The following is a 27,605-nucleotide window of genomic DNA, read 5'->3' on the forward strand; positions in this document are numbered from 1 at the left end:
AACTTCCTAAACGCTAAATTCCATGAGCATGAGCATTGAGATTGTAATGATCAAATAATGCACTTTAAGACTGTACTGACTATAAAGTAAAAGACTCTAAACCCGCTCACTACCATTAATTCCCCTTTCCCGGGTCAAAAAATTAGATCTAATTTTAATCGAACAAGTTTTTGAACTACAGTTAATCTGTTTTTCAAATTTTATGAAAACTTTTAAGCTGTTTTTGATCTAAAGACGATCGAAAATAGCGTAAAAAGAAGTCAACAAAAAAATCTGATTTATTGGTTTAGATAAAAACTAACTTTGGAAAATTATTATCAGAAAAAAAATTGGATTTTGATCTGAAGGCAACCAAAACTAAACTGAAAATTATTGAAGACAATTCTGAAGTTAGTTCCAACAAGGAATATTATGGGCTAAATTCAATTAAATTTCACATGTTAATTAAATAGAAATAAAATACAAAAAATTGAATAAAAAGTAACTAGAAATTTTTATTTGATTTAAGACAGAACAAAATTTTGACCCGGATGACTAATGTATTTTTATAATTTAAAAAAAAAATTGTCATTGATAAATAACTACTTGTGAATCTAAATCAATAGAATATGACGTATCAAAATATTATATAATTTATTATAAATTAAAATTAAAGGACTGTATTCCAAATTGCGCTCAGTCGGCCATTTTTTACTTTAACGTTCGTTCGTTAGATTAAATTTAGGTTACGTTAAATTCTTTAATAGATATTACAATTACAATTATATGTCATTCAACATATATTTAAAATTTGTAAAAATTGAATGAAGTGATATATTTCATAATAAATTAATCCCCAAATTAATAACCTTATGATAGTTCATTTGATATTGTCTTTAAGCGAGTAAAGGGCCATGTATGTTAATCGAGTATTGAGACATCTCAACTTCTAGTGAGCAACTATGGATGCACTCACGAGCTGATTTAAAAAATTAATAATAATTAATTATTAACATTAATCTTAAAACTGAAATTTTATTCTATTGATATAAACTACAAAAAATAACTAAAAAAAAAATGATTTTTCATTTCATTTACCAATTTAGAGGAAAAGGGGATAAAACGGGGTAAGAAAATTTTGTTGGTACCCCTTCTTCCCCTTCCTACCCTATCTTGCCCCTCCCTGCCCTGTATCGAGTGGCTCAATCTCAGTCCAATAAAAAGTAAGCGGGTAATGGGTCTTTTACCTCATTGTAAACTATTCCATAAGTTCATGATCATGTCTATCGCGCAATAATGCTCACGATACATCTTCTACTCGCTCGCAGTCTCCATCAGTATGTGATATGTCTTCATTTAATATATCGACAATATCATTTCTTTACTTTGATGTTCACATTATGAACACACTGCATTAAAAAAAAAATTGAAACGGTAAAATTGTTGTATTTTTACTCCATCACCGGAATTTATGTTGAAAATAATTTAACCTCTTCATAAATTAAATAAAAACATATATAAGACCATTATTTATTTACTTAATTTTTTTGCTTTTTCTAAAGAATAAATAAATTGTTTTTTTTTCTTTTTTAACTTTTATACTTAAGAATTATCAAGTTAGAATTATTTTACAAATAAATCAGTTTTACCTGAAAAGGACTTTTTTGGTTTTTTATGATTGAGTCACGCATTACGTGAATTTATGTTGAGTTAAAAAAGTCAAAAATTTTTCGAGCCACCCTTCAAACCCGTGTGCCCAACGACAAGTTGTCACTGCGGGGTGCCTTTAAAAAAGTAAAATAAAAAACTTTGGTCACGGGGTCACTACAAGGTTTTTTCAAGGATAAAAGTTAAAAAGTATTTTGAAGAATCGACAGGTTCGCGCATTTCCTGCAACACTGTGGCTTTTTTAGTTACACCCAAAGGAAAAATAAAGAAGGACAAGGTCTCAAGGGTTGTAAAAAACATGAGGGTCATAGAAAGGTAGATGAAAAAATTTTAAACGGGGTGACAGATTGTCCGAGTATACTTGTAGGCAGTAAATCGGTTTATGACCCCTATACCCATTTTACAATCAGCAACAGGACTCGAAGGAAAAAAAGTTTTTTAGTTGGAGTAGACGGAATTCTTATATAGCTAAGCCGATCGTAAAACTTGGGTCCGACGGTGCACAAAATCATCCGGATATTGATTCCTACGACTGGATGACCTCGCTATCGCCACAAATGCCCACTTTTAGGGCCCTTTATTTTATTTTATTTTTTTTACCCTAGTAGCATTTCTTTATCCGCTGACCTGAAGGTCGTCGCTCGGGTTGTAAGACACTAGTGGGGTTAAATTACTGTAAGTTTTAGTTCTTCTTCGACTGTTTAACTGACAAGATGCTTACGATATTTCTGTAGACAACGCGAAGAAAGTAAATATTTTCTGTACACAGAAAAAAAATTATTTCTTAGCGCGAAAAAAATTTTGCAGTATGAAGCGAACATAAAAAATTTCTTAGGACAAAAAAAAATTTCTTAGGGCGGGTAAAAATTTTTACTCGCCTCAAGAAAATTTTTACTTGCTTCAAGAAATTTTTTTGCATTATGGATTAAAAACGTAAATTCTTTTGAGATAAGAAAATATTTTCTTGAATCAAGAAATATTTTCCAACCCAAAAACCTTTTTGAGTCAAGAAAAAATTTTCTTGAAACAAGAAAGAAATATTTGAGGCGAGAAAAAAATTCTTGAACCTTTTCTGTGTATGTACTTGTGATTCAAAAATTTCGATGGTGTCGATCACGTTATTTTCGATAGTTTGTGAATTTAAAAATTAGAAACTCAAGTCAATATTATCAATGATTAATGTGGAGGGCTAAATAGTGTTGATAATCACAGGGTCATGAAAACGGACTGATAACTACAGGAAATGAGTGAATGAACAAAATCTAATAAAATATTCATTGAGTAAAAAAATGTGACTAAAGCTGGGGAGTTGTCGAGTGTTGTGCCGACGGTGAAGTGATTCTTGGGCACATTCAGAAAGTAAGTATGCGGCTTCGCGTTGGACGAGGTCAGGAACTCGTTGCCATATCAATATACCTAAGTGAAATGATATGAGACGACCGTAAAGACCGACAGTAATGACGCATTAGAGGGTTGGCATGTCGATTTAGTCGGCTATCAAACAAAGGCTACTTTTTATTAGACTGCCGTCACACGTGAGAAGAAACAGGCAAAGTGAGAAAGCGAGAAAATAATAAAAACCTCAACGAAAAAATAAATTTGGAAAAAAAAAAAAAAAAATTAAATGAAAGAAGAAAATAAAAAAAAAATGGACAATTTAAAGCTGGTTTGTTGTGCACTTGACGCGCGTGGAACTAGATAGTTACTTTATATTTAATGCGTTTTATAGGCTCGGGATACATTTAGAGCACGAAACTCTCATTTTGTATATGGGTGTAAGTTGGTGTATCCTGGACAAAGCTATCTCGTGTGCGTGGGTTCGCGCTGAGTGGTTTAAGAGGGGCAAAGACATCACGCCGACTCAATTCTTCGACACGCGACGGTTTTCTCGATTTTTAGTCTCGACGACAGCAGCTACGGCGTCGACGGTGACTACGAGTACGAGTTAGAGGGTAAATACAAGGAATAACGTCATTGCGACAACTCAGGTGGGGTAAGATCGATGAGATCAATATGCAGTAAGTCTTACGAGAGGGTCCAGGGTTAATGGAGAAATAGAAAGATAAAAAACAAAATAATGTCTGAAAATTCTCATTGTCTTTTTTTTCTCGAAAGTTATATCTTCTCTTGCTCTCATTTTCTCTTTATATATTTACTTATTTTTACTTATATTTATTTCAACGTCTTTCTAGAAACGCTGCTGTTGAATTTATTTTTTTTTAATTTTTAATTTTATTTTCGAGGCAGCTTTTTATCTGACAGTTGAGTATTAACTATTTGACGGACATGATAAAATATATATATATATATATATATATATATATATATATATATATATATATAAATTATACTAGTGATTTTTTTTATATATAATATAGACGGAGAAAATAGTATGTGCACAGAAAAAAATAATTTTTTGACGCAAAAAATATTAATTTATTCCAAGAAAATTTTACATTATTAATTAAAAACCTCAATTTTCTTGGATAAAGTAAAACTCTCCTCCAGCCAAGACAAATTTTCTTGTTCCAAGGAATTCTTCACTTGGTTCCCGAAAACGTCTTCTAAAATATTTTTTTGACTCAAAATAACTTTTTTCTTCGCATAAAAAAATTTATTTTTTCAATTCTTAATGCATGCTTTTTGCAAAACATTTTTTGCGCCGAAAAATCGTTATTTTTTTCTGTGGAAATTACAGAAAAGTGTGACATTTATATGTTTCTCCGTAAATTTACCTATGTAATATTTACTGAACAAAACATGTTGGTTTTAGATTGTGAATTCTGTAAGCTCATGTCTACAGTTTTTAGATTTTGAGGCTGTGATAATTACAAAGTAAAGTTGCAAAAGTCACAGAAGTATTAATTTAAAGAATGCAGCGCGACATATAAATATAAAATCTGACCAGGGAATAATTAATTAATTAATAATAATTAATAATTAATGCAGGAGCAATTTTTTATAAAAGGTTCCATTTTTTAAATGCTTGGTAACTTTTGAATTTATTTTCTTAAATAATTGCTGTAAAGTAATTGTTGAACATTCGAATGATTTTATTATAGCATTTTATGAAACCAACAGATAAAAAATTAATAAAATAAAAACCAAAAGGTGAAAATTTTTTTGAAAAACTGAAAGTTAAAAAAAATAGAGTTTCAAGAAAATAATCCAAAATATTCGAATTTTTTTTTTTCTTTAAACAAGCACCTAAAATTATAAAATTACTCTGTAACGATATCATCATATTTATGTAGATTTTAGATAAACTTTCAGTAAATATTACATGAAATATTAGTGTGTAATCTACAGTAAAAATATGTACTTTTTCCATAATTTTATCTGCTAGTATTACAATTTTTTATTTGTAAAAATTCCATTTATAAATTTATCGAAATATCATATTTTATTTGTCCATGTTACCGAAAGTATGATCAGTAAATTCTATAAATTTTTTTTCTGTAATTTTTCCAAAACTGTTTTTTCCGTGGATAAATAAAAAGTTGAATTAATATTATGATTGCTATCCACATATCTTTTGAGTTTAATTAACTGTATTTCTATCAATTACGTGAAGTACGTTCAAAATTAGTTGTGGCTCATAACCGATATATCATCGAATCCAATTTACTGCAGTGTACTATCTGTCTTGTTCTTTATCATTCTCATACTGCGGAATGGGTAAATTTTATTACTGTGTGTTCTACCCTGTTATATATAGTTCGTGTACATACATATATCATGTTACTTCTCACAAGTGTTTTGTTTAATTGCTATATATATATATATATATATATATATATATATATATATATATATGAAAGTTCATGAGTATTACAATTTTTTAATATTCAGAATTAATAATAATCGCGCTGATGAATTATTAAAATAATTATATTTCTTTACAAAAAATATATATAAAACATGCGTATAAAATGATTAAATACATGTACCATAAATCACTTGTTGATAGCAGAGGAATAAAAAAAAGTGTTATAAAGTATAAGGAAGATCTTGAGGTTTATCGTTTAGAGGTCAAGAAAGTCGTGAATTTCATTACTTGTCATACTTACGGTGTCGATTACAAGCTTTAACTAGAGGGTGATATCCTATTATCTCGTTGTTAGCGGCTGCAAAATTAATTCGAGCAACACTTGTTTTAAACTCACTAAAATTGAATATTTTATCATTAGCCGTGACTTATTGAACATTCGCAAATTGATTAGAGAGACGATTAATAATAGTTTATTGCATTTATTACTTCTTATAATTATAATTACTAGTATATTTAGAAATATGAGTTAACTTGGACACTGTAAAAAATCGGGACTGAATATGGATTTTATTTCCATCCGAATTCGCTCTGCTCTGGAATTTTAACACTTAAATAAATTTATATTTAATAGAAATAACTTTTGTTTGAGAAATATTGTTATTGTAATAAATAATTTATTCAAGTATTAATAATTAACACATTAATATGTTATCTTTTTAATTTATAAAATGTTTTAGTAATTCACTAAATTATAATTTCATATAATGTATAATAAAAAAATTAAATTATTTAATAGTTATAGTGACATCATTTTTATGAGAATATTTTATATTTCGATACAATATAAAATGTTATTTCGTGTTATTCCGAGTTTACTTCACAAATTCTTTACAGTATAAGTATCCGTACTCTCTAAAAATGAATTAGTGAAAATTAGTATTTGGCAGTAATAACTTTTCAATAAGAACTTGTCAGTAGTGATAACGAGTACAAAGTGTAATCTATATCTCATTTTGTTTGAACATTTGTAAGAGTAATTACGTCCCGTCGCATGGGAATGCAAGGACGTTATCACCTTTTTTTCGCTAGTCTGGTGCGATATACTCGACTATGCAAAAATGATAATCTGCTCACGTCTGTTGACTTGTTATGTCAGTTTAAAGATAATTTGCTGATTGAACTAAATCATTAGTAACCTAATACTTCAAAATATATAAAACATTAACTTTAAAAAATTATTTTATATATAATCCTGGAAATATTAAATATAATTACCGTGAGTTAAATCGAAATTTACGATACTTTTTTTTTAATTATTTATTATAATTTTTTTTACAATAGAAAAAGTTTTATTTTTATTCATATATTGTATATTTAATAGGCAATTGTTGCTTCATACTTCCTGTTTTAAATTTATTGATGAAATTGAACGAACCTTAAGAATTTAATTAACGCAATCCGGTATTGAATGTTTTTATTATACTTGTGGTAATAACTTAATAATATTATTAGAGCTTTAAGTTTTTGCTATCAATTCACTATGGATGTAAATAAAAAACGGTTACAGTAATTAATACCGTAAGAAAGACATTTCCGATACCCAATAACATATTCTTGTGCAAATTTAAATTTTTAAACTCTTTTTACTATTTTGTTTTATGAAAATGTATGGAATTGTTTGAAATTAGTCATTAACTTGCTATCGGAGTGCGATTAATGCTACTGGATTGATGTGACTGAACATGTATGATACGGCAACAATTGTTATCGTGTTGTAAAGTGGATGCATAGTAACAAATTGCATCGAGTTTTATTTATTTGCTTGACAAAATAAAAAAATTTATATCGCGTCAACGATAATTGAATGTATTCAATCCAAAAATAAAGATTACGAAAATTTTAATAACTTTATCGATTTCTTTAAATTTAATTCATGAAAATTGAACGCCCCGGATCGGAAAATTTAATCTAATTTTAGTACAACTAGACTGTATTTGGATTAATTGGTCTGTTTTTAAACTGTAGTTGATCTGTCTTTTAAATTTTGCAAAAATTTTAAACTGCTTTTCGTTTGACGATGAAAAAACAATAGAAAGAAAGGATTTTTTAATGCAAAAAATTTTTACTCGTCCTAAGAAAATTTTTCCTTGATGCAAGAAAATTTTTATTTGATCCGAGAAACTTTTTTACTTGCCCTAGGAAATTGTTTGCATGATGAATTGTAAATAAAAATTTTGCAAAAAAATGCAGCTATTAGAAAAATTTTTTCCAAAACTAAACAACTATTAAAAAAATATTTTGCAAAAACAATGCAACTATCGATAAGTATTTGCTCATTTTCATAAAATATTTTAAGTATCATTTTTAATCATTCTCATTAACATATAATTAAAACACGTTATATATCAATTTAATTCCAATTCGAATGGATATATTCTATACTGAAAAAAATTTTTCGTCTCAACAATTTAATAAAAAAAGTCGAAGGGGCAAAAGTTTTTTTTTTAGACTTCTTAAAATGGAGTTTTCTGTAGTCGAATGGGATAATAAAGGAAAATCCTCCGTAAGTTAATATATTTTTTTTCCAATGTTATATAAAAATTTTAAAACTAAAAAACTTTAGAGAATAAGTCTTGAAAAAATTTTAAATCGTTTTCAAATCAAATGGCGGCGCGTGTCAAAGGCTCAAGAGACGAAGAAACAAGTAAAAAAGTTAAGAAATAAAAATAAAAAAAGTATGCAAGACAAGACGAAAACAAAAACGAACTGCAGAAAAGCCAGGGCACAAAATGAGACAGAGCTACAGCCAAACTTTGTTAAACATATGAATACGAGAGAGAGCCGAAATTAGTGGCAAGATGGCCGTCGTTTGTCCCCTCCAATCTTATTCGGCGCCGACTCTCTGCGTTTCCATGCATCTCTCATTCGTCGCTTTTATCGAGAGATGTAAGCCGACTTGATGCCGGCCGGCTTTCTTGCTCTCGCGTGCGTTTAAACTCACAAACTACTCAATGCTGCTTGTTCACTTACCCAAAGATATTTTTAACTTGCTTCATGTGGTCAACACCCAAAAGACGTCGCAACTATTTTAGCTTTTTTTTCTCACATTCTGATACTCGCCAGCGAATATTCCGGATGCCGTAATAATAGCTTAGGATAACCCATGAAAAATCAAAACTCAACCGTATCAAATGTTCTGCAATTATGGATATGACTGCTGATTTGATAATCATAATCAGGAAAATAAATTTATGATTATTTATTTCCATTTCATTTTCAATAATTACATCGACCATTATGTCTACATTTTTTCTGTACAAAAACGAAGATTTCTTGGCGTAACAAAATTTTACTCGCCTCAAGAAAATTTTTACCTGATCCAAGAAATTTTTTGCATTATGAATTAAGAATAAAAATTTTCTTGATTCAAGAAATAGTTTCTTGAAGTAAGAAAAAATTTCTTACGTTAAGAAATTTTTTGTCTTCATTTAATAATGATAATTTTTCTTGTGCAAAAAAAATCCTTGTTTTCTATAGTAAAATAACTCAATTTTGAGTAGTTATTATTATTATTGTTACAAAAAATAACAACAGTATCTTATAATTTATTCACAACACTAAAGAATTTTTTTCTTTCGAAAAACGAGTTGAAATTTTTAATCTCCAGAAAATAAAAAAAAAATCAATACACACACTCGGCAACTGCGTATAGCATGTTCTGTCTCTCTAAATGTCTATATGTAAGATTAAACTTTTGTAACGTTAGCTTTGTTTTATGATATCAATTTACATCGCCGTATACTTTTGTTTGTTTTTTTTTTATTTTTATTTTTTTTTTCATTTTTCTCACGAGTAATATCAATAATTATAATTAAATGTTTATTATTATACAATAAAATAATTCTATCAATAATTAAAAATTACAGAGTTTGGAAGATAGTATCCGCAGTGAGGCGCGGCAACGGTTAGAAATCACCAGCTGGTCCATACGCAGTGGAGGGGAACAGAAAAGATGGCTGTTGTGTTGAGACAGACTTCGCATCGCAATCCGAGAACTTTGTGTGATTTAGAATATTTCAAATCCTTGTATAAATTTTCAAGTGATAACACGTGAGTGATAAAAGTGATAATGACATTTAGATGAATGAAAATGAGATTCCTAAAAAAAGAAGGAAAAAAATTTGCAGATCGGATGCGGCCACGCCCAAGTTATGCGGCCATCTTGCTGTTACTACACCACGTGAGTCAGTGTGGTGTACTTACCATGTGATAAATCAGCCATCTCTCAGCGATCATCTGCTAACGCTAACATACAGGTAATTTCTACAGAGATTATTTCCTTGGTTATATTTGTTTGTTTAACACTTTATGATATCAGGAACAATCATCGCAAGCAGAAAAAAAACAAACAAACAAAAGAAACTCATTCTGATTCCGTGTCACTGTTTAATTTTTCGTAAACACTGTATAGAGATTAGTATCAGCTGATACGGAATAAGTGTCTACTGGAACTGTTTTACCATCCGTTTTTTATACAGGCATTCTTGAGAATAATCATTTTAAAGTACATATATACACTCAGCAACTCATAATTAATAAATCAATCATATTGAAATAACAATACACTTACACTAGAAATAACAACAGCACAATTTACAGCGGCAAACAAAAGGCAAAGAAAGAATGTCTAGGGTTAGCAGTATTGACCGAATGTTCGAATATTGCTTTTCTAATGACGTTTCGGTCTCGAATAATTTTGTCATTCGAATAATGGAAATCTTGGATCAGAAAGTTCTTTTAGTACGGTCCAACTTTAAGATACACTTCCTAAAAATAAATTGGTAAAACTCATTACAAATCAGTGGATAGTCACTATTTCTACATCTATTAGAATGCCACTAATTCCACCAGTGGTATACTTGTAACTGGTTCCCAGTAAATATTAACTAATTCGAAGTGAATTTCACTGATTCATTTTTAGAGAGCAAGATATAAGCTGTATTAATATCAATATATGACTGACTGATTCTAGTCGTATGTCTATTCAATAAGAAGGGGGCACTTGTTTTATAGATATTCAAGGTTTTAAAATAAGTTTCACTTTTGTTACACTGAAAAAAAAGTGTGGTTATTATCGTAACCATCTAAAGTATTACTAGTGGTAGATAGTTATCGTAATAATATGAATCGTTAAATTGGCAATAGTATATTGCTGCATTAACTATCTTCAACTTCGAATGAAAGTATGCTATTTAAATCATGCTATTTGGTTATAGTTTTCAGACTTGGTTTTGTTTTAACGATTAATATAGATTGTCATTATAGCAATCCATCACCCTAACATCAAGTGTGTAGTCGAAATCAACACACTTGCAAAATAACATCGAAACCCCATAAGAAATCTATAGATATTTGTTAAATACACACCGTGAAACGTGTTTTACGTGACTACAAAAAACCATTTTCTTTAATTAGAAATAGTGGAGATAGTGACTATTGACTATTTACTAATGAAAAATATGTCACAAATTCAAATAGTGATATTCTTTTCACTCGCAATAAGTGACTATACACTGCTAAATAGTGATTGTGATATGATTTTCACTAATTCGTTTTTAGAGAGTACATAGCTTTACTGATAGCCTTAAACATGGAACAGATTTAATGTGTGTTAAAATAATACACTTGCAACACACTTGAATTTAGAGGGATATTGTTAATACAGCAATATGTCTTGCTGTAGCAACCACCTATATCAATAGCTGATTTCACAAAATATTGCATAGGTAATATAGCAATCTATTCACTAACAAATAATGGATATTCACTAATTGACTTTTCGAGAATAACCTTCACGCAAATAAAGTATTGCTATATTAACAATCAACGATCTTTTAAACCGTAGATGGTTACTATAACCTAACGGTATTGATCTTATTTTTTCAGTGTACACTACTCCCTAAATAAAATTATCGTCCCGATAAAAATTGTGTTAGAAAAATCGAACTTAATTGAAATTAAAATTACAATAGACTCGATTTTCTTCTGGTTCTCGGGGATATTTGGACGAAAATCGAGAGAAGGTAAGAAGAGTGGTAATTGATAGTGGGGATCCGTCGGTGTGTTTGTTGCGTGTATTTCTGCAAGAATAAAGGGATTTAAAGGAACATAATAGTTTGATGTCCTTATATCTATTAATTATTTCAATAATTCAATATCGTTTACAACAGTTTTTAGTACACTTACAATTATTCATTCTATTACAAACAAGGAATCAATCCATCCGTTATCGGATTACTCATAATAATGTATACGTTATTTAAGCTATCATTACAAACAGTAATTAAAAAAGTTCTTATATTATTGCTTTCCTTCAAAGTACTATCAAAACTTATTAATTATTTTTTCACTAAAAATTTCTGAAAATCTTTCTTTCAAAATGCTAATAGCTATTTTATTAGATCTTTCGATTTCCTAAATAAAGTGAAAATAGTAAGAGTACAAGAGATAAAAATTACCGACGAGTCGAGAATACAAGTGAGAAACTCGATTCGTTTTCGCTACTCTTAATTTGTTTCTTCAAATAGATCTATAAATTACTGGAATACGGAAAAATGATAAATAAAGAAATTGTACGTTGTAAAATAAGTAAAATTTTAATTACAAAGATTAGTCTGTTAAGATCATAGTTTATCAATTAATAATATTTTTATGAAAAATAATCTTTGAGTATACTCAAAAATTATGTATACATAATTTAATACACACTAACTCTAACGTACTGTCGGGTAAACCAGCATGGAAAAGATTCTGCTGGCGGAGCCATGAGGCAGTTAAAGTTAGAAATGACATAAAATAGGGTCAAGCGGAAGAAAATCGAGTCTACTGTACTTAAAACTTATTTGAGATGGTTTTGAATTTTCAATATCTTAGTCGACTAATACATTAGTATTTAAAAAATATCTATTAACAATATTTCTGTAATATATGCCATTCAATCCCTAGCCGTGCCGTCGCGTCTTGATCAGGTCTAACCAAATATTGAGAACTGCAAATATTTATCTCCATGGATTTATGAGTGTCATAGAGAGGTAAACGTATCCTCATAAGCGATAAACCTATCTGCTTCTCTATAACTTTCGTTCTGTTACATAAATTGATTACTGACCTCAAAAAGGTATCCTAACATAAAAAAAATTTAGGAATCTAAAACTTACTTCAACGAGAAATTATTTCCGAGAAGATAGAATTATTGAGATTCAATACTGGAATATCAGGAAGCTTAAGAATTTACGGAGAATTTAAATTTCATAGAAGGGATTAAATTTATAGATATTAAGATCATTGCTAAATCTATAGTGTACCGTATTCGCTCGTGTATAATTTATACTTGTTACTTACATCCATACTTTTAACTATACATACATGTAATATAATAAAAATGATTCAAATTAAGTGACAATACAATACACTATCTTGTTGTTATTAATAATTTGCATAGAAAAATTGATAACAAAATTTAATTAGTTAGTTGTAGTATTCGATAAATAGATCAATAAGTTAAAAATCATGTCATTATACTGAGTAATTATTCTCGTTTGAAAGGCTACGGCGTCATAGTAAAACCGGATCATCGTAGCCACCTGGTAAAAATTGAAATCAACTCATGCAAAAATTACCGTAACCACAGTAAAATTTACTCTAGCTACGGTAATTTGTGATATCATCTTTGTGGATTTTATTATGGTCATAGTTTATTTTAATCTCCACCAAGTGGCCAAAATGTTCCGACTTTACTATGACACCATAGCATTTCAAACAAGAAATTATAGGGGAGGAGGGGGAAAAAGAGCCCCTGGGGTAAAGTGGGCCTCTTAAAATCTTCTATCCGTCAATAAATTCAGACGGATAATAAGCTTATCGAAATTTCTTATATAATGAGAGCTAAAATAGACCACCAAAACTGTTCATTAAATATAATTTATTAAGAGAGGTAAAGATGATAAAATTACGTATTAAAGTTATATCGTAGCAGACTATTAAAATAACTTTTTAAATTATTAAAATACAATCGTTTTATTGTTATTTGCAAATATCACACGCGCAGCTTCGCACAACTTTGTGGTGAACGCCGGCATATGAATCATGGGCCCAATTTTTACATTGGTCACATTGAATTCATGGCTCTAAAGATTTTGAGTATAATTTGCCACAAAAAAAAAACAAGTAGTATGATCCACCGATTATTTAGATTTTCTTTTTCCTTTTCCCTTTCCTTTGATTGTTGTCTTCTCCGTCGTTTTAATCGTTGTTTTAATATAAAATCCGAAATTTTTTAGAACGCCAACTTTGCCCCTAATTTTCGATTTTTCAATTTCAATGGACGCAGCTTCATGAAGTGAAAATAAGTATCAACACGGAAAGAAAATTATGGGGATGGTTCCCATAATTTTACGAAATTCATTCCTATATCAGTATAGGAATTACGGTCATAAATTATGGGAGCAGTTGCTATAATTATAGGAATGCTACCCATACCAGTATAGGAATGGTCCCTATAATTATAGGAATGGTTCCTATAATTTATTGGAAGACTTCTCATAATATGATGGGAATCATTCCCATAAGATATAGGAACTATTCCTATAAATTATAGGATCTATTCCAATAAATTATAGGAACCGTTCCTACAACATTATAGGAATGGTTTCCATATTAGTATGGGAACGATTCGCATAATATTATGAGAATGGTTCCCATAATCCGATTGGAATATATCCTACATCATTATGGAAATCATTCCCATAATATTGTAGGAACCGTTTCTACACGGAAACAAAATTCCTGTAGCTGCAACAGGATATGTTCCTGTTGCTGCAACGTGACTGACTCCTGTTGCAGCAACAGGAACTTTTTTCCGTGTATAACATTATGGGAATCATTCCTGTAATATTATACAGAAAAAAAAGTTATCTTGAATCAAGAAAATATTTTTGAAGACAAACGTTTTTGGAAACTAAGTCAAGATTTTTTTAAACCAAAAGAATTTGTCTTGGTTAAAAAAAATTCGTCTTGGTCGGAGAAGATTTCTACTTTATCTGAGAAAGTTTAAGTCTCCAAAAACATTTTCTTGAATCAAGAATATTAACCTTCAGTCGAAAATTTTTTTTTTCTGTGTATGGGAATGGTTCCCATACTGTCATAAAAATATTAATTTAAAGATAAGTATAGAAATCACTTCTACAATACACAGAAATACTATTAAACATGAAAACAAAAATTCAAACATTGAAAAAAGATTCGTATTTGGCAAAAAAACATAAAAAATTTTAACAGAAATTTTTTGTCAGCGCAGAACATTCAAGGAAATTCAAATTTTGGAAATAAAAAATTAAAATTTTGTTCAGATCTCAAATTTTGAAAAAAATTTTACACTATTTTGTAAAAAAAAAGATTCTTTAATATTATAGGGATGGTTTCCATAACATTATAGAAATAGTTCCCATAATATAGCAATATTTCCCATACCATTATGGGAATAGTTCCTATAATGATATGAGAATAATTCCCATACCATTATGGAAATGGTCCCTATATTGGTATGGAAACTGTTCCTATAGCATTATGGGAGCGGATTTTTACCAATACTATTGCAGGGATGGTTCCCATAACATATAGGAACCATCCCGATAATAGTGGGGCTACAGTTCCTATATCATTATGGAAACTATTCCCATAATGCATAGGAACACTTCCCATAATTTTCTTTCCGTGAAGGGTCTAAAAAGAAGGAAACGCGTAAAAAAAAATAATATTAAAATTAGTTTATAAAAAAGGGGCCCACTTTGCTCCGCCTCTCCCCTAATTTCTGTGTACACATCAAAAATCCGAATATCAAAAATTATTGAAACCATGGTAAACTTTGCTACGGTCATAATAATTTTTCATGTGTTTATTTTAGTTTCCTTGAGGTGGCCAGCATGGTCCGGCTTTACTATGACATCACAAACACGAATTATTTCTTCGTTTCTTTATCACAGATTAATCAGAAGCTAGATGGTAGTATACTGTAGCTTAGTAGCTTTGTATATGAATACCTCTTGAAGCTATATTTATGTATATATTTCAAAGCATAATATATTGATATTAATATGATAGGTTTATTATTAGACTAAGCTCATAAAATGATTTATCAAAAAATTAAAGACATATTATACGTATACATATAAAGTCAACCGAAAGTCGTGGTTCGTAGTATGTATTAAATTATATTTAACTAATATATTGGTGACAATGTACATTTACTGGCAATACATAGAGAGAAATATACAGTAGGTAACAATTTCCATACACATGATACCGAGACAAGAATAAATAACATTGGTAATATTAATAAAATATTAATATGTTTTATTGCGCAGTTTTTTATGTTTATGTGAATGGTTTTGGGGTAGCGTAATGACTTCTGTTAGCATATACAAACATACAATTGACACATATTAATGCTCACAATTTTTTTTTGTTTCGGTTTTGCGTGTACCGTAAAAATTTCTCGTCTTTACATAGTAAAAAGAATGAATTTGGGTGAAACTCATACTTCCGATAGAGTGAAAAACCTTGCGCTGTCTTTAATGTAACAAAATATACTCTCTAAAGACGAATTACATCTTTATTAAAAGAAGCGATTCAAAACGATTAGAAAAAAAATTTTAATACTTTTTAATGCTTTTGAAACTTTGAATACTCCCGCCCTTATGAGCATTTAACATTGCAAATCGTTTTAAGTCGCTTCTTTAAATAAGGGTAGTCAAAATGACGTGACCATCACTATTTGGCAGTGAATAGTCACTTACTGTCAGTGAGAAGTATATCACTATGTGAATTAATGACATTCTTTTCACCAGTAAACAGTAAAACGTCACTTTTTGCACTATTTCAAATTTAAGAAAGTATATTGATAGACTTTGTTAAAATAATAATATGACATATAGGTACACTGAAAAAAAATATTTTTCCTCCCGGAATCCAAAGTATTATCGATCCAGTATTCCTATAGTAAGTAAACGTATTCTTACTGTAAGAAATTTGGTGTAATTCCCACAGCAATAGGGGAGGGCGGGGCAAAGTAGGCTCCGAAGCGTTTGGAGAAAATTTTAGGGGGTCCACTTTGCCCTACCCTCCCCTACCGAGTTTTCTTGTGGGACTAAAACTTTATACTATTTTACTATAGCAATTGCAATGGTGTCTCCAGCGCTTACATACTTATTCTATAGCAATTTTTGTTTCCCACACTTTTATCTCATATTATCATGAGATAGAAATAAGAGTGCAGTAACAACAAATATTAAAATAATGCCTGCAATATTACTTTTTATAATTATAAAATTATTAATTAGTAGTAGAGGGGGGGGGAGAGTGGGCCCCTTAAGGAAAATAATTAAAATATACTTAATTTTTTTAACGCGTGTACTTCTTTTTGGACCCTTGATACTTATTTTCACTTCACTGGGCTGCGTCCATTAAAATTTAAAAATCGAAAATTAGGGGCAGAGTGGCCCCTCCTCAAAAATTTGAGATTTGATACTTTTCTATTCTGTATTTTATTTTAACAATGAATTATGAAAGATTCAAAGAATACTTTTTTCGCGCTTCTTTACAACCTCTCAATATTTATAATTCAGGAGCGCATGCGTTCTGATTTGATTCTAATACGTATGCGCATTAGCTGCTTAACCTCATTTATATTTTTTGTTGACATTATTTGGTAAACAATATAACAACGGAGTGCAAATTCAGCTTTAATTAATGAAATAAAAAAAAAAAAAAAAATAATATTTATTTTCTAAATATGGTGCGGAATTATAAAAAAAAGTAGGCATCAATCATGGAATCAATTATCAATGACAAAAACGATCACAGATGTTGTCAGCGGACATTTGGGTTTAAAATCTGCCTCCAAAGCTTACAACGTTCCTCGATCGACTCTTCAACGACGAATTAAAATTTATAAAATTAATTCAAATAGAACGTAGCATTGATAAAAGTAATTTAAACAAACTACTGTTATTCTTAAAATTTTTTTTATGCAATATATTTTTTAGTTTATTTGTGTTTTATTTTGTTAATTGTAGGCTTCGGAAGATTTCAGCCCGTTTGTAGTCCTAATCAAGAGAAAAATTTGGTAGAATATTTAAAAGAACAAGAAAAACATTTGTATGGCTCGACGACGAAAGAATTACGTACACTTGTATACCAATTAGCAGAAAAAAATAGTATTGAGCACCCCTTTCAGCATGGCATGGCTGGACGTAACTGGTGTAAGGCCTTTTTAAAGCGTCATGCGAAAGATTTGACAATCCGCAAGCCATAAGCAACATCAAAATATCGAGCTCTCGGTTTCAATAAAATTGCAACCAATAATTTTTATGATTTATTAGAATCCATTATAATTAAATATAATTTAACACCCAAAAGAATTTTCAATGCAGATAAAACCGGGGAAACAACAGTGCCAAAGCATCAATCGAAGATCATTGCTAAGAAGGGCAAAAAACAAGTTGGCGTGTTAATTTCTGCTAAACGAGGACAATTAGTTACTTCGGAAATATGTGTGTCAGCTGCAGGAGATTATTTACCTCTGCTATTTGTACTTCCTCATCAGAAATTACCTCCTAATTCATCCTGAATTCTTCCCGATGATTGTTGGGGTCAATGTCACTCGAGTGGTTGGATGACTCGTGAAATATTTTTTAATTGGTTTGTTCGGTTTATTGACAGTGTCAAACCAACAAAAGAAAAACCTGTCCTGTTAATATTAGATGGCCACATGACTCACACGCAAAATTTAGAGGTTGTGGAATATGCTAGGGAAAATCATGTGATCATCCTATGTTTACCACCACATACTACTCTTCAACTTCAGCCTCTTGACGTAAGCGTCATGCGTCCAGTTTCGATGGCTTACTCCGAAGAAGCAAAGAAGTGGCTTAGGGAGCACCCAGGTCGTGTTATAACAGCTAATGATATTACCCACATTTACAATGCATCTTTCAAATCTGCAGCCAAACCGGAAACAATAGAGAATGGATTCAAAAAAGCTGGAATATGGCCTTCCAATCGATCAGTCTACAGTGATGATGATTTTGTAGCAGTTGGTGCTATGAACCCTAAAAATTCATCGAGTGTTTCTACTACCACTACGATTACTACGACTACTACTGAAGATGATGATGATGAAGATAATAATAGCTTCTATCTCAGTAGTAATGATGATTCGGAAAATGATGAAGATATTAACGATGCTAATGTTGATAATAATGATATTAATATTGGTGGTGATGATGATGATGATGTTGATGGACCCGAACTGTAGTCCCTTAGGCGCAGAATAAGTTCAATTTCTGTCTTGGCGGATCAGATGGGACATAGTGATTCTCAAGTTCAAGCACATCATGAAGAAATCGAATCGGAAGAAGAAATTGTCTCTCATTCATCAAAAACAACTGCCGATGAATACAAACGACGATTTCTTCACGAAGCTTTAACTGCTGATACTTCTTCTGCCGATGTAAAACCAGAAAAAAAAAAAGATAGACAGTTTCATCATTTCGCTGCAAAGTATACTTCCTATTACTGAACATCAAACTAGTAAACGTAAAACAAGACAAAATAAAACAGCAATTTTAAATGGATCGCCGCACAAACAAACTCTTATAAATAAAACAAAGGATTTGAAAAATGTCCCATTCAAAACGATGGAGAAGACAACAACAATTAAAGGAAAAGGAAAGGGAAAAAGTAAATCAAAACAATCAGTAGATGATACTGCTTGTATTTTTTGTAGCGAATTGTACTCGGAATCTATAGAGCCGTGGATTAAATGTGGCAAATGTAAAAATTGGGCCCATGATTCATGTACCGGTGTTCACAACAAAGTTGTTCGAAGCTACACATGTGATATTTGCAAGTAACCATAAAAAAATTGTATTTTAATAATATAAAAAATCATTTTAAGATTTCTGTGATATAACTTTAAAATTTTATTTTATTATCTTTAACATTCTTAATAATTTGTTATGTTTATATTTATATAGTAATAATAAATATTTAACGAACAGTTTTGGTGATCTATTTTAGCCCACATTATATAAGAAATTTCTATACGCTTATTATCCGTCCGAATCTATTGATGATCCGAATTATAGAAAATTTTGAGGGGCCCACTCTGCCCCCACGGACTCACTTTGCCCCCCCCCCCTTCCCGTATTTATGCGTTTTTCGCCTCAGTCGTTAACAGTACATCTGTTATAATTAAAAATTCTCCTATTTACATACACGGAGAGAAACACATGATACTTATCGCCATACTCTTATTACAGTATTGCAGCAAGTACCATAAGTATGGCGTTATTCACCATACTGTATAGTACAGAAAATTTTGCGTAGCTTACATGTCTGTATAGCAGAATTGACCAGACAAGTATGGGCTTGAGGCCCAAACTACATTGAAGAAACGGCAACGGCACTAGGGCATTCTGCAATAGATCTTTGTGCGGTAGTCAATACACTATCGGATTACTACCCATACCGCATAGAGTAGCGGCAATTCTTCGTCGATAAATAGATCAAAATTTATTTATGTAAACAAGTGTATGAATCATTGTGTATCTTAGGAAATAATTGTTATTTAAAATATATGTGAATTGTTAAATGTCTTTTTTTAAACCATTCATTCATAAACTAAAAATTTATAAAAAATAATATATGTTAAAATATAAGAAAAATATATTTTTCATATAAAAAAATGTATTAAAAATACATAAAAAATATATAAATATGTATGAAAATATATTTTAAATAGCTAACTTTGGGCCGATTTTCGTATATATTATAAATATATTAAAAATAAATCTTAAAGTACATAAAAATTATAGTTATGAAAATATAAAAAACATATATCGAAATCCATTTTTTTATATCAATTTTATATACTTTTTTTCCTAGGTTGTAGGTTACAATAAAAATATAATTTTTATATATATTTTTAACATTGCCATATTATTATTTTTTTATATTTCAAATATTATTGTTAATATATTTTTTTAATATTTATTAATATTATATATAATTTTTTTATATTTTTATATATGTATTTTTAATATATTTTAAGATAAATTTTAAACATATTTAAAATATTTAAAAAATATATGAAAATCAGCCAAAGGTTAGCTATTTAAAATATATTTTTTATATGTTTATATATTTTTAATACATTTTTTTTGTATGAAAAGTATATTTTTTTTATAAATTTTTTTAATGGGGGATATAACCTATATTTTGAATCAAATAAACTTTGGTAATACTACAATATTAGCATAAGTAATTTCACAATATTGAATAGCGTTATCTACCAGAAGCATTGTGGATACCGCCAAGCAGGATGGGCTTGACGCCCATACTGACATAGGCTCATCCGCAATGACTATCGTGAATGTTACCATTCCCGTGATGGTCAAATCATCAATACTTACAATTTTTAAGCGAATGAAAAAATCCTTGCTACCATACAGTATGGTCCAAACGACCATACAGCATAGTAGTATCCGCGAAAAATTTATCTCCGTGTATATTCATGCATTATATTATGCCTATAGCAATACTGAGTTTTGCTAAAGTCAGAATATCTAATATTGTTGTGGTATAAAGTATTTGAAACATAATTTGATAATAAAAAAAAGTTCTATAACTTAATTAAAGAGTTAACTATTTATTTCATCATGATGTTGTTTACACGAAAAAAAGAAAACTGGAATAGTTACAGAATAAAATGTAAAAACCAGCCCGTCATATTAAAAATTACAAAAGTTAGAATGTATACTGTAATTTTTAAATTTTATCCTGTAAAAAATTAGTTGCAAATTAAGCAGTAATATTTACAGTTTGAAAATGTAAATCGTACACAAAAAAATGTAAAATAATTATTACCTTTTGCTCACAGAAAGTTTGTTTCTTTAAAAATCATTTAATCTTCTTTAAAACTGTAAAAATTACAGTTTGGCCGTTGTGTAAAAATTAAAGTATCTAATAAAAAAATTTGTTGAGTGGTTCGAGAAGATTTACAGTATGGACATTCAATTATGAACCTTAATGTAGAAAATGGAACTATTACATCTCACACTGTAATTTTTAAAATTTCTATGTCAAGTATCATCAATGCCTTAGCAATCGCAAACTTTTACTATTTAAAATGTAAAAATAGTAAAACTACATTTTAAAGTATCGTTAATAAGTTTCAGAAAATTAAAAATTTACTTTTTAAACTTTTGCAGTTTGACAACCATTCATTAAAGCTTGAAAATTAAAAATTTGTGTTCCAATTCCATGAAATCACTTGCATTTGAATTTGTAAGTTTTCCATTTTAGATATTGAAATTTAGGACCGTATCACGACACTTAGCTAGATGTACGAAAATACCAATTCTATTCAATTGTCAGTAAATATTTTTGAAATAGTATATGAGAGTGCACGTTGCACTAAGCCAAGACCCGTGCTCCAAAATATTAAAGATTATCGACAGAAAAAACAGTTAACTTGAATCAAGGAAAATATTCTTGATTCAAGAATTTTTTTTATCGATTCGAAGAATAAAAATATACCTACACCAAGTAAACAATTATCTTCAAAATTTTAGCTTGAATCAAAATTTGTTTTCTCATGTTAACATATTTTTACGCTTAAATCGAAAAATTTTCACTTGGTTTAAGAGCTTATATTACTTAAAGCAAGAGATATTTTTTTTTAAGCAAGATACTTAATTTTTTTGCAGAAATATTGTATTTTCTTGTTTATAAAAAAAAAAATTTCTCTGAACAAGTACTATACTTTTCATGCAAGTATTTTTATATGTTCCAACCAAGAAAACAAAAGTTGCTTAAGCCAAAGAAAAAATTTTTTCGGGAGAAAAAATAGATATGGAGTGTAAAGTGAGCGAATAAACTAATGGATCTGGTTTAGGCGAGTTTTGTTAAACAATTAAAAATTACACAGATTTTATTATAAATTAAATTATAGATTTATTTACACTGATTTACACCTTAAAATTATGAGAAATATATACAATAGCGAATGCAACTAGATAAATTTATACGCGATAGCGAATGCAACTCAGTTATTTTATTCACGTATAAAAATTGACACGTGGTCAGTAGCGGTTAACTCAACAATAATTAATTAACAATTAATTATTAGCGACAGAACAGTTTATTTATTCTCAATAAATAGCAGCCTTGATTTACTGACTAAGAATTGAGGATAATTTAGCGTAGCGATTTGATTTAGTTTCACACAAGTTAATAAGCGAAGCGGTTCAAGCACGAGGTTGCACGTAGCAAAGACACGTTGTAGAAACTCTGAGCGAAGCGGTTAGACAGATAGTTGTAGAATGAAAATTGGTAGCGTCGTTGAGTCGTCGAGACGCTTGGTGTCGACGTGGCAGCCTTGCTGCCTATAACGAATTTTCCCATTGGCTTAAAAGCGCGCCAACAGGAAGCGAATTTTGTGATTGGTCAGCTTGTAGCGGGTTCTCAGGACGTCTTGACACGATCCTGAGTTAGAAATAGTATGTGCCGGGCCCAAATAGCGAGTGACCCGGCACTATTCTGACCTTCAGTTAGTAGCGAGCTCGGCTTCTCCCGAACCGAGCGGAAATGCACGAAGCTTGATTTAAATTAATCAAGCTCGTGACTGAACATTCTCCCCAGCGCTGGCGACTGTGTCGACTGGATTGTCTTCTGGAGAGTGCACTGGTAGTACACACAGCTTAGCGATTGGTCGTACAAGTTCCGTGGTAGCGGTCTTCAGCGTGACTACTCGAGTCAGGCCATCTCTGCCTGGATGTAATGCGAGTACTCGAGCAAGCGGCCATTTTGATGGTGGGAATCTTTCATCAGTCAACAAGACTAATGAACCCACTTTGATGTTGTTTTGCGGATTATGCCACTTCGAAATAGATTGATGACGTTGCAGGTACTCTGATGACCATCTACTCCAAAATCTCTGGAACATTTGTTGTAATTGTTGCCAGCGTGACAACGTAGCTGAATTATTTTCCAGTAGCGAGGGCCCAGGTACGGCGATTAGTGGTTCACCGATGAGAAAATGTCCAGGAGTTAGAGCGGTTAAATCTGCAGGATCTTCAGATAGCGGAGCGATCGGTCTTGAATTTAACACAGCCTCAATTTGTGTTAAGACTGTAGCGAGTTGGTCGTAAGTCAATAGCGATTCACCAATAGTTCGTATGAGATGGAACTTGATTGACTTTACGGCTGCTTCCCACTTGCCACCAAAGTGGGGAGCACTTGGTGGGTTGAACTTCCAGTCTGTGCCATCTGTAGCGAGTAAATACTGAAGTTCTTTTAGCTGTCTCGATCCTGCTGCGAATTCTTTCTTTAGCGTGGCGTCTGCTCCTACAAAATTTGTACCACAGTCCGAGTATAGGATACTGCAGGCGCCTCTTCGACTAGTGAATCTTCTAAATGCTGCGACGAAAGCGTCAGTAGAGTAATCGGTGACAATTTCAATATGTATAGCGGACGTAACGAGACATACAAACACAGCGATCCATCCTTTATAGGTTTTGGCACCTCGACCTTGGAAAGTCTTCAGTGTTACTGGCCCAGCGTAGTCTATTCCAGTGTGTAAGAATGCTTTAGATGGTCTTACACGAGCGGATGGCAATTGTCCCATTAATTGTTGTGCGCGAACACCTCTATGTCTCGTGCACACGACGCAGCGAAGAATGTGTGATCTGACTGGAACTCGACCACCTTCTATCCAGACAGATCTCCGTAGATCAGCGAGAGTCAATTGAGTTCCCCCATGGTATGTTCTTCGATGCGAATGATCTATCAATAGCGTACTTAAGCGTGATGACCTTGGTAAAATAGCTGGATTTTTCTGTTCATCATCCAGCAGCGAATTCTTCAAGCGACCGCCAACTCTGAGTACTCCGTTGTAGTCGACGTAGGGAATCAATTTAGCGAGATGATGACTTCGGTGTAGAGAATCACCATCCTTCAATAGTTTCAGCTCTTGCGAATAGTACTGACTTTGAGTATACTTGATCAGCAAAGTCTTAGCGAGTTCCAGGTCAACTGTAGAGAGTGGTGTGTCCAGTGTGGACTGTGGCACTTTTTTAAATTTAGCGATGGCACGAAGACAGATTCCAAGCGTGCGAAGTAAAGGTGACAACTTAGAGAATTTTTCTAGTAGCGTGTATAGCGGGTGTGAATCTGCCTTGAAGATGGTAAAAACCAGACCTGGACGTTCTTCAAGATGTGATACCGTCTGCGTAGGGATATCAAAAGATGGCCAGTTATCTTTTGATTGACTGAGCCACTTTGGTCCCGTCCACCATAGCGAATGCTGTTCTAGTTTGGCTGCTGTTAAACCTCTTGAAGCGCAGTCAGCTGGGTTAAGTTTTCCAGGAACAAAATCCCAGTTGACACTTGGTAGCGATTCTTGAATCTTGGTAACTCTGTTGCGAATGTAGACTTTCCATCTAGCTGGGTTGTTTCGTATCCACGTTAAGGATACAGCGGAGTCTGTCCACATGAAAACTGGAACGTTTTCAAGTTTCAAAACCTTCTTGACGTAGAGTATCAGTTGAGCGAGTAAGACAGCGGCATTGAGCTCCATTCTTGGTATAGTTATAGGCTTCAGTGGTGCAACTTGTGTTTTGGCACACACTAGCGAGATATTGGAGCTTCCAGTAGCGTCAGTAACTTTTAGATAAACTACAGCAGCCATAGCGAGTTGTGAAGCGTCAGAGAATCCATGTAATTCAATTGATACACCATTTTTAACATGATTCCAGCGAGGTATCTGAATCTTCGAGATCTGATGTAGTTCATCTCGAAACAAATTCCATTCTTGAAGAAGCGACGGTGATAGCGTAGCATCCCAGTCAAAGTTCTGCAGCCAGAGCTTCTGCATGAACATCTTGGCTCTCACGATAATCGGTGCCAAGAAACCCAGTGGGTCAAACAAGCGAGCAATTTCAGATAAAATTGTGCGTTTAGTTGTTGGTGATGCTTTTGGAAGCGAATATCCGAACTGGAATTTATCCTGTGTTGAATTCCAGGTTAGCCCGAGCACTTTTACTGTAGTATCCCCAAGCTCTCTTGGTGTATCTTCTTGGGTTTCACTTGGAGCGACTTGAGAAAGTAATTCAGTTGAATTACTTGCCCACTTGGCAAGCGGAAAACATCCTGTGGCGCACATATTTTTTGTGTCGAGAGCAACTTGGATTGCCTCAGCGAGTTCATCTGCACCTCCATAGATGTCGTCAACGTAGCGTGTATTAGTTAGCGGTTCGACAGCCTTCGGAAATTTTTTCCCTTCGTCTTCAGCGAGTTGTAAGAGTGCTCTTCCAGCGAGATATGGAGCCGATGTTGTTCCATAAGTAACAGTAGCGAGTGCAAATACTATTGGGATGTCATCTTCGTCAAACCAGAGTATGCACTGTAGATGATGATCTTCCTTGTCAACTGCAATCTGACGAAACATTTTTGTAACGTCAGTAGCGAATAAATAGCGATGGCACCGAATGCGAATAAGTACATCACTGATGTCAACTTGGATCTTTGGGCCCACATGAAGTATCTCGTTGACAGATACGCCAGATGTAGTTTTCCAGGACCCATTGAATACCACTCTGAGCTTGGTGGTAGTGCTCTGCTCTTTCAGAACCCCATGATGAGGCAACAGGTAGCTGTTCGGTGGTAATTCCTTTAATTTCAGACGTTTCATGTGCCCCAAGTCTTCATACTCCTTCAGGAAGTCGAAGTACAACTTCTTGTAGACTGGATCAGCTTCCAGTCGTTTGCGAAGACGTAGTAAAGCGTATTGTGCAGCTCTGAGCGAATCACCCAGTTGACTTGGCGAAGATTTAAGCGGCAAGCGAACGACATATCGACCATCAGACTGTCTGTAGTGTGTATTGACAAAGTGTTGTTCACACTCTTCTTCTTCTTCAGTATAGCGTGTAGCGAATTCTGTCTGTGGCTCTTCTTGGTACCAAAACTTGGTTAACAAGTCTTGTAGTTGATCATCAACAGCGACATGATGACCATGAGCGGTCAATTTTGATGTAGCGGTGTCCACAGATCCATATATAATCCAACCAAGTGATGTTGACTGAGCGATTGGGTCATTTTCACTTCCTTTTCGTATTTTAGCGTTGATTATATGTGCAGCTGGTGCTGCACCCAGAATGATGTCAATAGGTCTTGATGTCAAGAAGTCTGGATCAGCGAGTTGTAGCCCAGTTATATGCGGCCATTTCTTCTTCTTAGTTAGCGTAAATGACGGTAAGTTTACCGTCAATAGAGCAAGCACATGAGCTTGGATGGTAATAGAAGCGTTGTTGTGTAGCGAATGCAGCGTCATCTTGCATGACCCAAGCGAATGCCCAGCTGACACATTACCAATTCCACGTAATGGTACAGCTGCTTTACTGAGTTGAATATCCAGCTTCTTGATTAGCGAATGCGTCACAAAGGATAACTCCGATCCTTGATCAATAAGTACACGGGCTGTACATGTACTTCCTGTTAGCGAATTCAACTTAACAATAGCGGTAGCGAGTAAAACATTGAGCGAATGAGCTGAAAGCAGACTAAGTTAGCGAATTCAAAACAAAAGTTACCAAAATTGGAACTATTTGTTACCTGGGTCAGCTACAGGAGCGTCCTGTGCTGGTTTAGCGGCTGCACCATCGTCAAGATGAGTCGACGTGTGATGTGGCTGATCACAATGGCGGCACTTCTGCTTAGTCCTGCAGTCAGCGTAGCGGTGGCGTCCCAAGCAATTGAAACAGAGACGATAATGCTGGACGATCGTTCTTCTGTTCAGTGGCGACGCCTTCTGGTAACTGGGGCAAAAGAGAACAAAGTGCTTCTCCTTGCAGATTGGGCACATGCCCGGTTCACTCGTACGATCCCTGGGAGTGAAAGCAACGTAGCTAGCGGAACCAGTAGATGTAGATGGCGTTGATGAGGTAGCGGGTCGACTGTTCCCAAACTTCACTTGCTTGGTTGTAGCGGCTGACTTAGCGTAATTCTTAGGTGATGGTGGTCTTTCACTAGCACTCTTATGTGTAGAGGTTATGGTTGCGCCAATCTCTGA

The 27,605-nt window shown here is 32.4% G+C and overlaps 2 protein-coding genes across 2 annotated transcripts in view; both read left to right on the forward strand.

Moving 5' to 3' along the window:
- Positions 1 to 9,354: 9,354 nt before the first annotated feature.
- LOC103579963 (homeotic protein ultrabithorax) overlaps positions 9,355 to 27,605 on the forward strand; it is a 265,005-nt gene continuing 246,754 nt past the window's right edge. Inside the window, exon 1 of the transcript XR_008403381.1 lies at positions 9,355 to 9,735. The gene's annotated coding sequence lies outside the window, so the exon portion shown is untranslated. The remainder of the gene's footprint in view (positions 9,736 to 27,605) is intronic.
- LOC103570382 (uncharacterized) lies at positions 17,247 to 19,428 on the forward strand. The gene is made up of 2 exons (XM_008548095.3): positions 17,247 to 17,462; positions 17,551 to 19,428. Exon 2 carries the CDS (start codon positions 18,150 to 18,152, stop codon positions 18,789 to 18,791), a length of 642 nt encoding a protein of 213 aa, XP_008546317.3. The 5' UTR covers positions 17,247 to 17,462; positions 17,551 to 18,149; the 3' UTR covers positions 18,792 to 19,428.

Source organism: Microplitis demolitor, chromosome 3 (assembly GCF_026212275.2).
Source record: "Microplitis demolitor isolate Queensland-Clemson2020A chromosome 3, iyMicDemo2.1a, whole genome shotgun sequence".
In the NCBI taxonomy this organism is placed as follows: Eukaryota; Metazoa; Arthropoda; class Insecta; order Hymenoptera; family Braconidae; genus Microplitis; species Microplitis demolitor.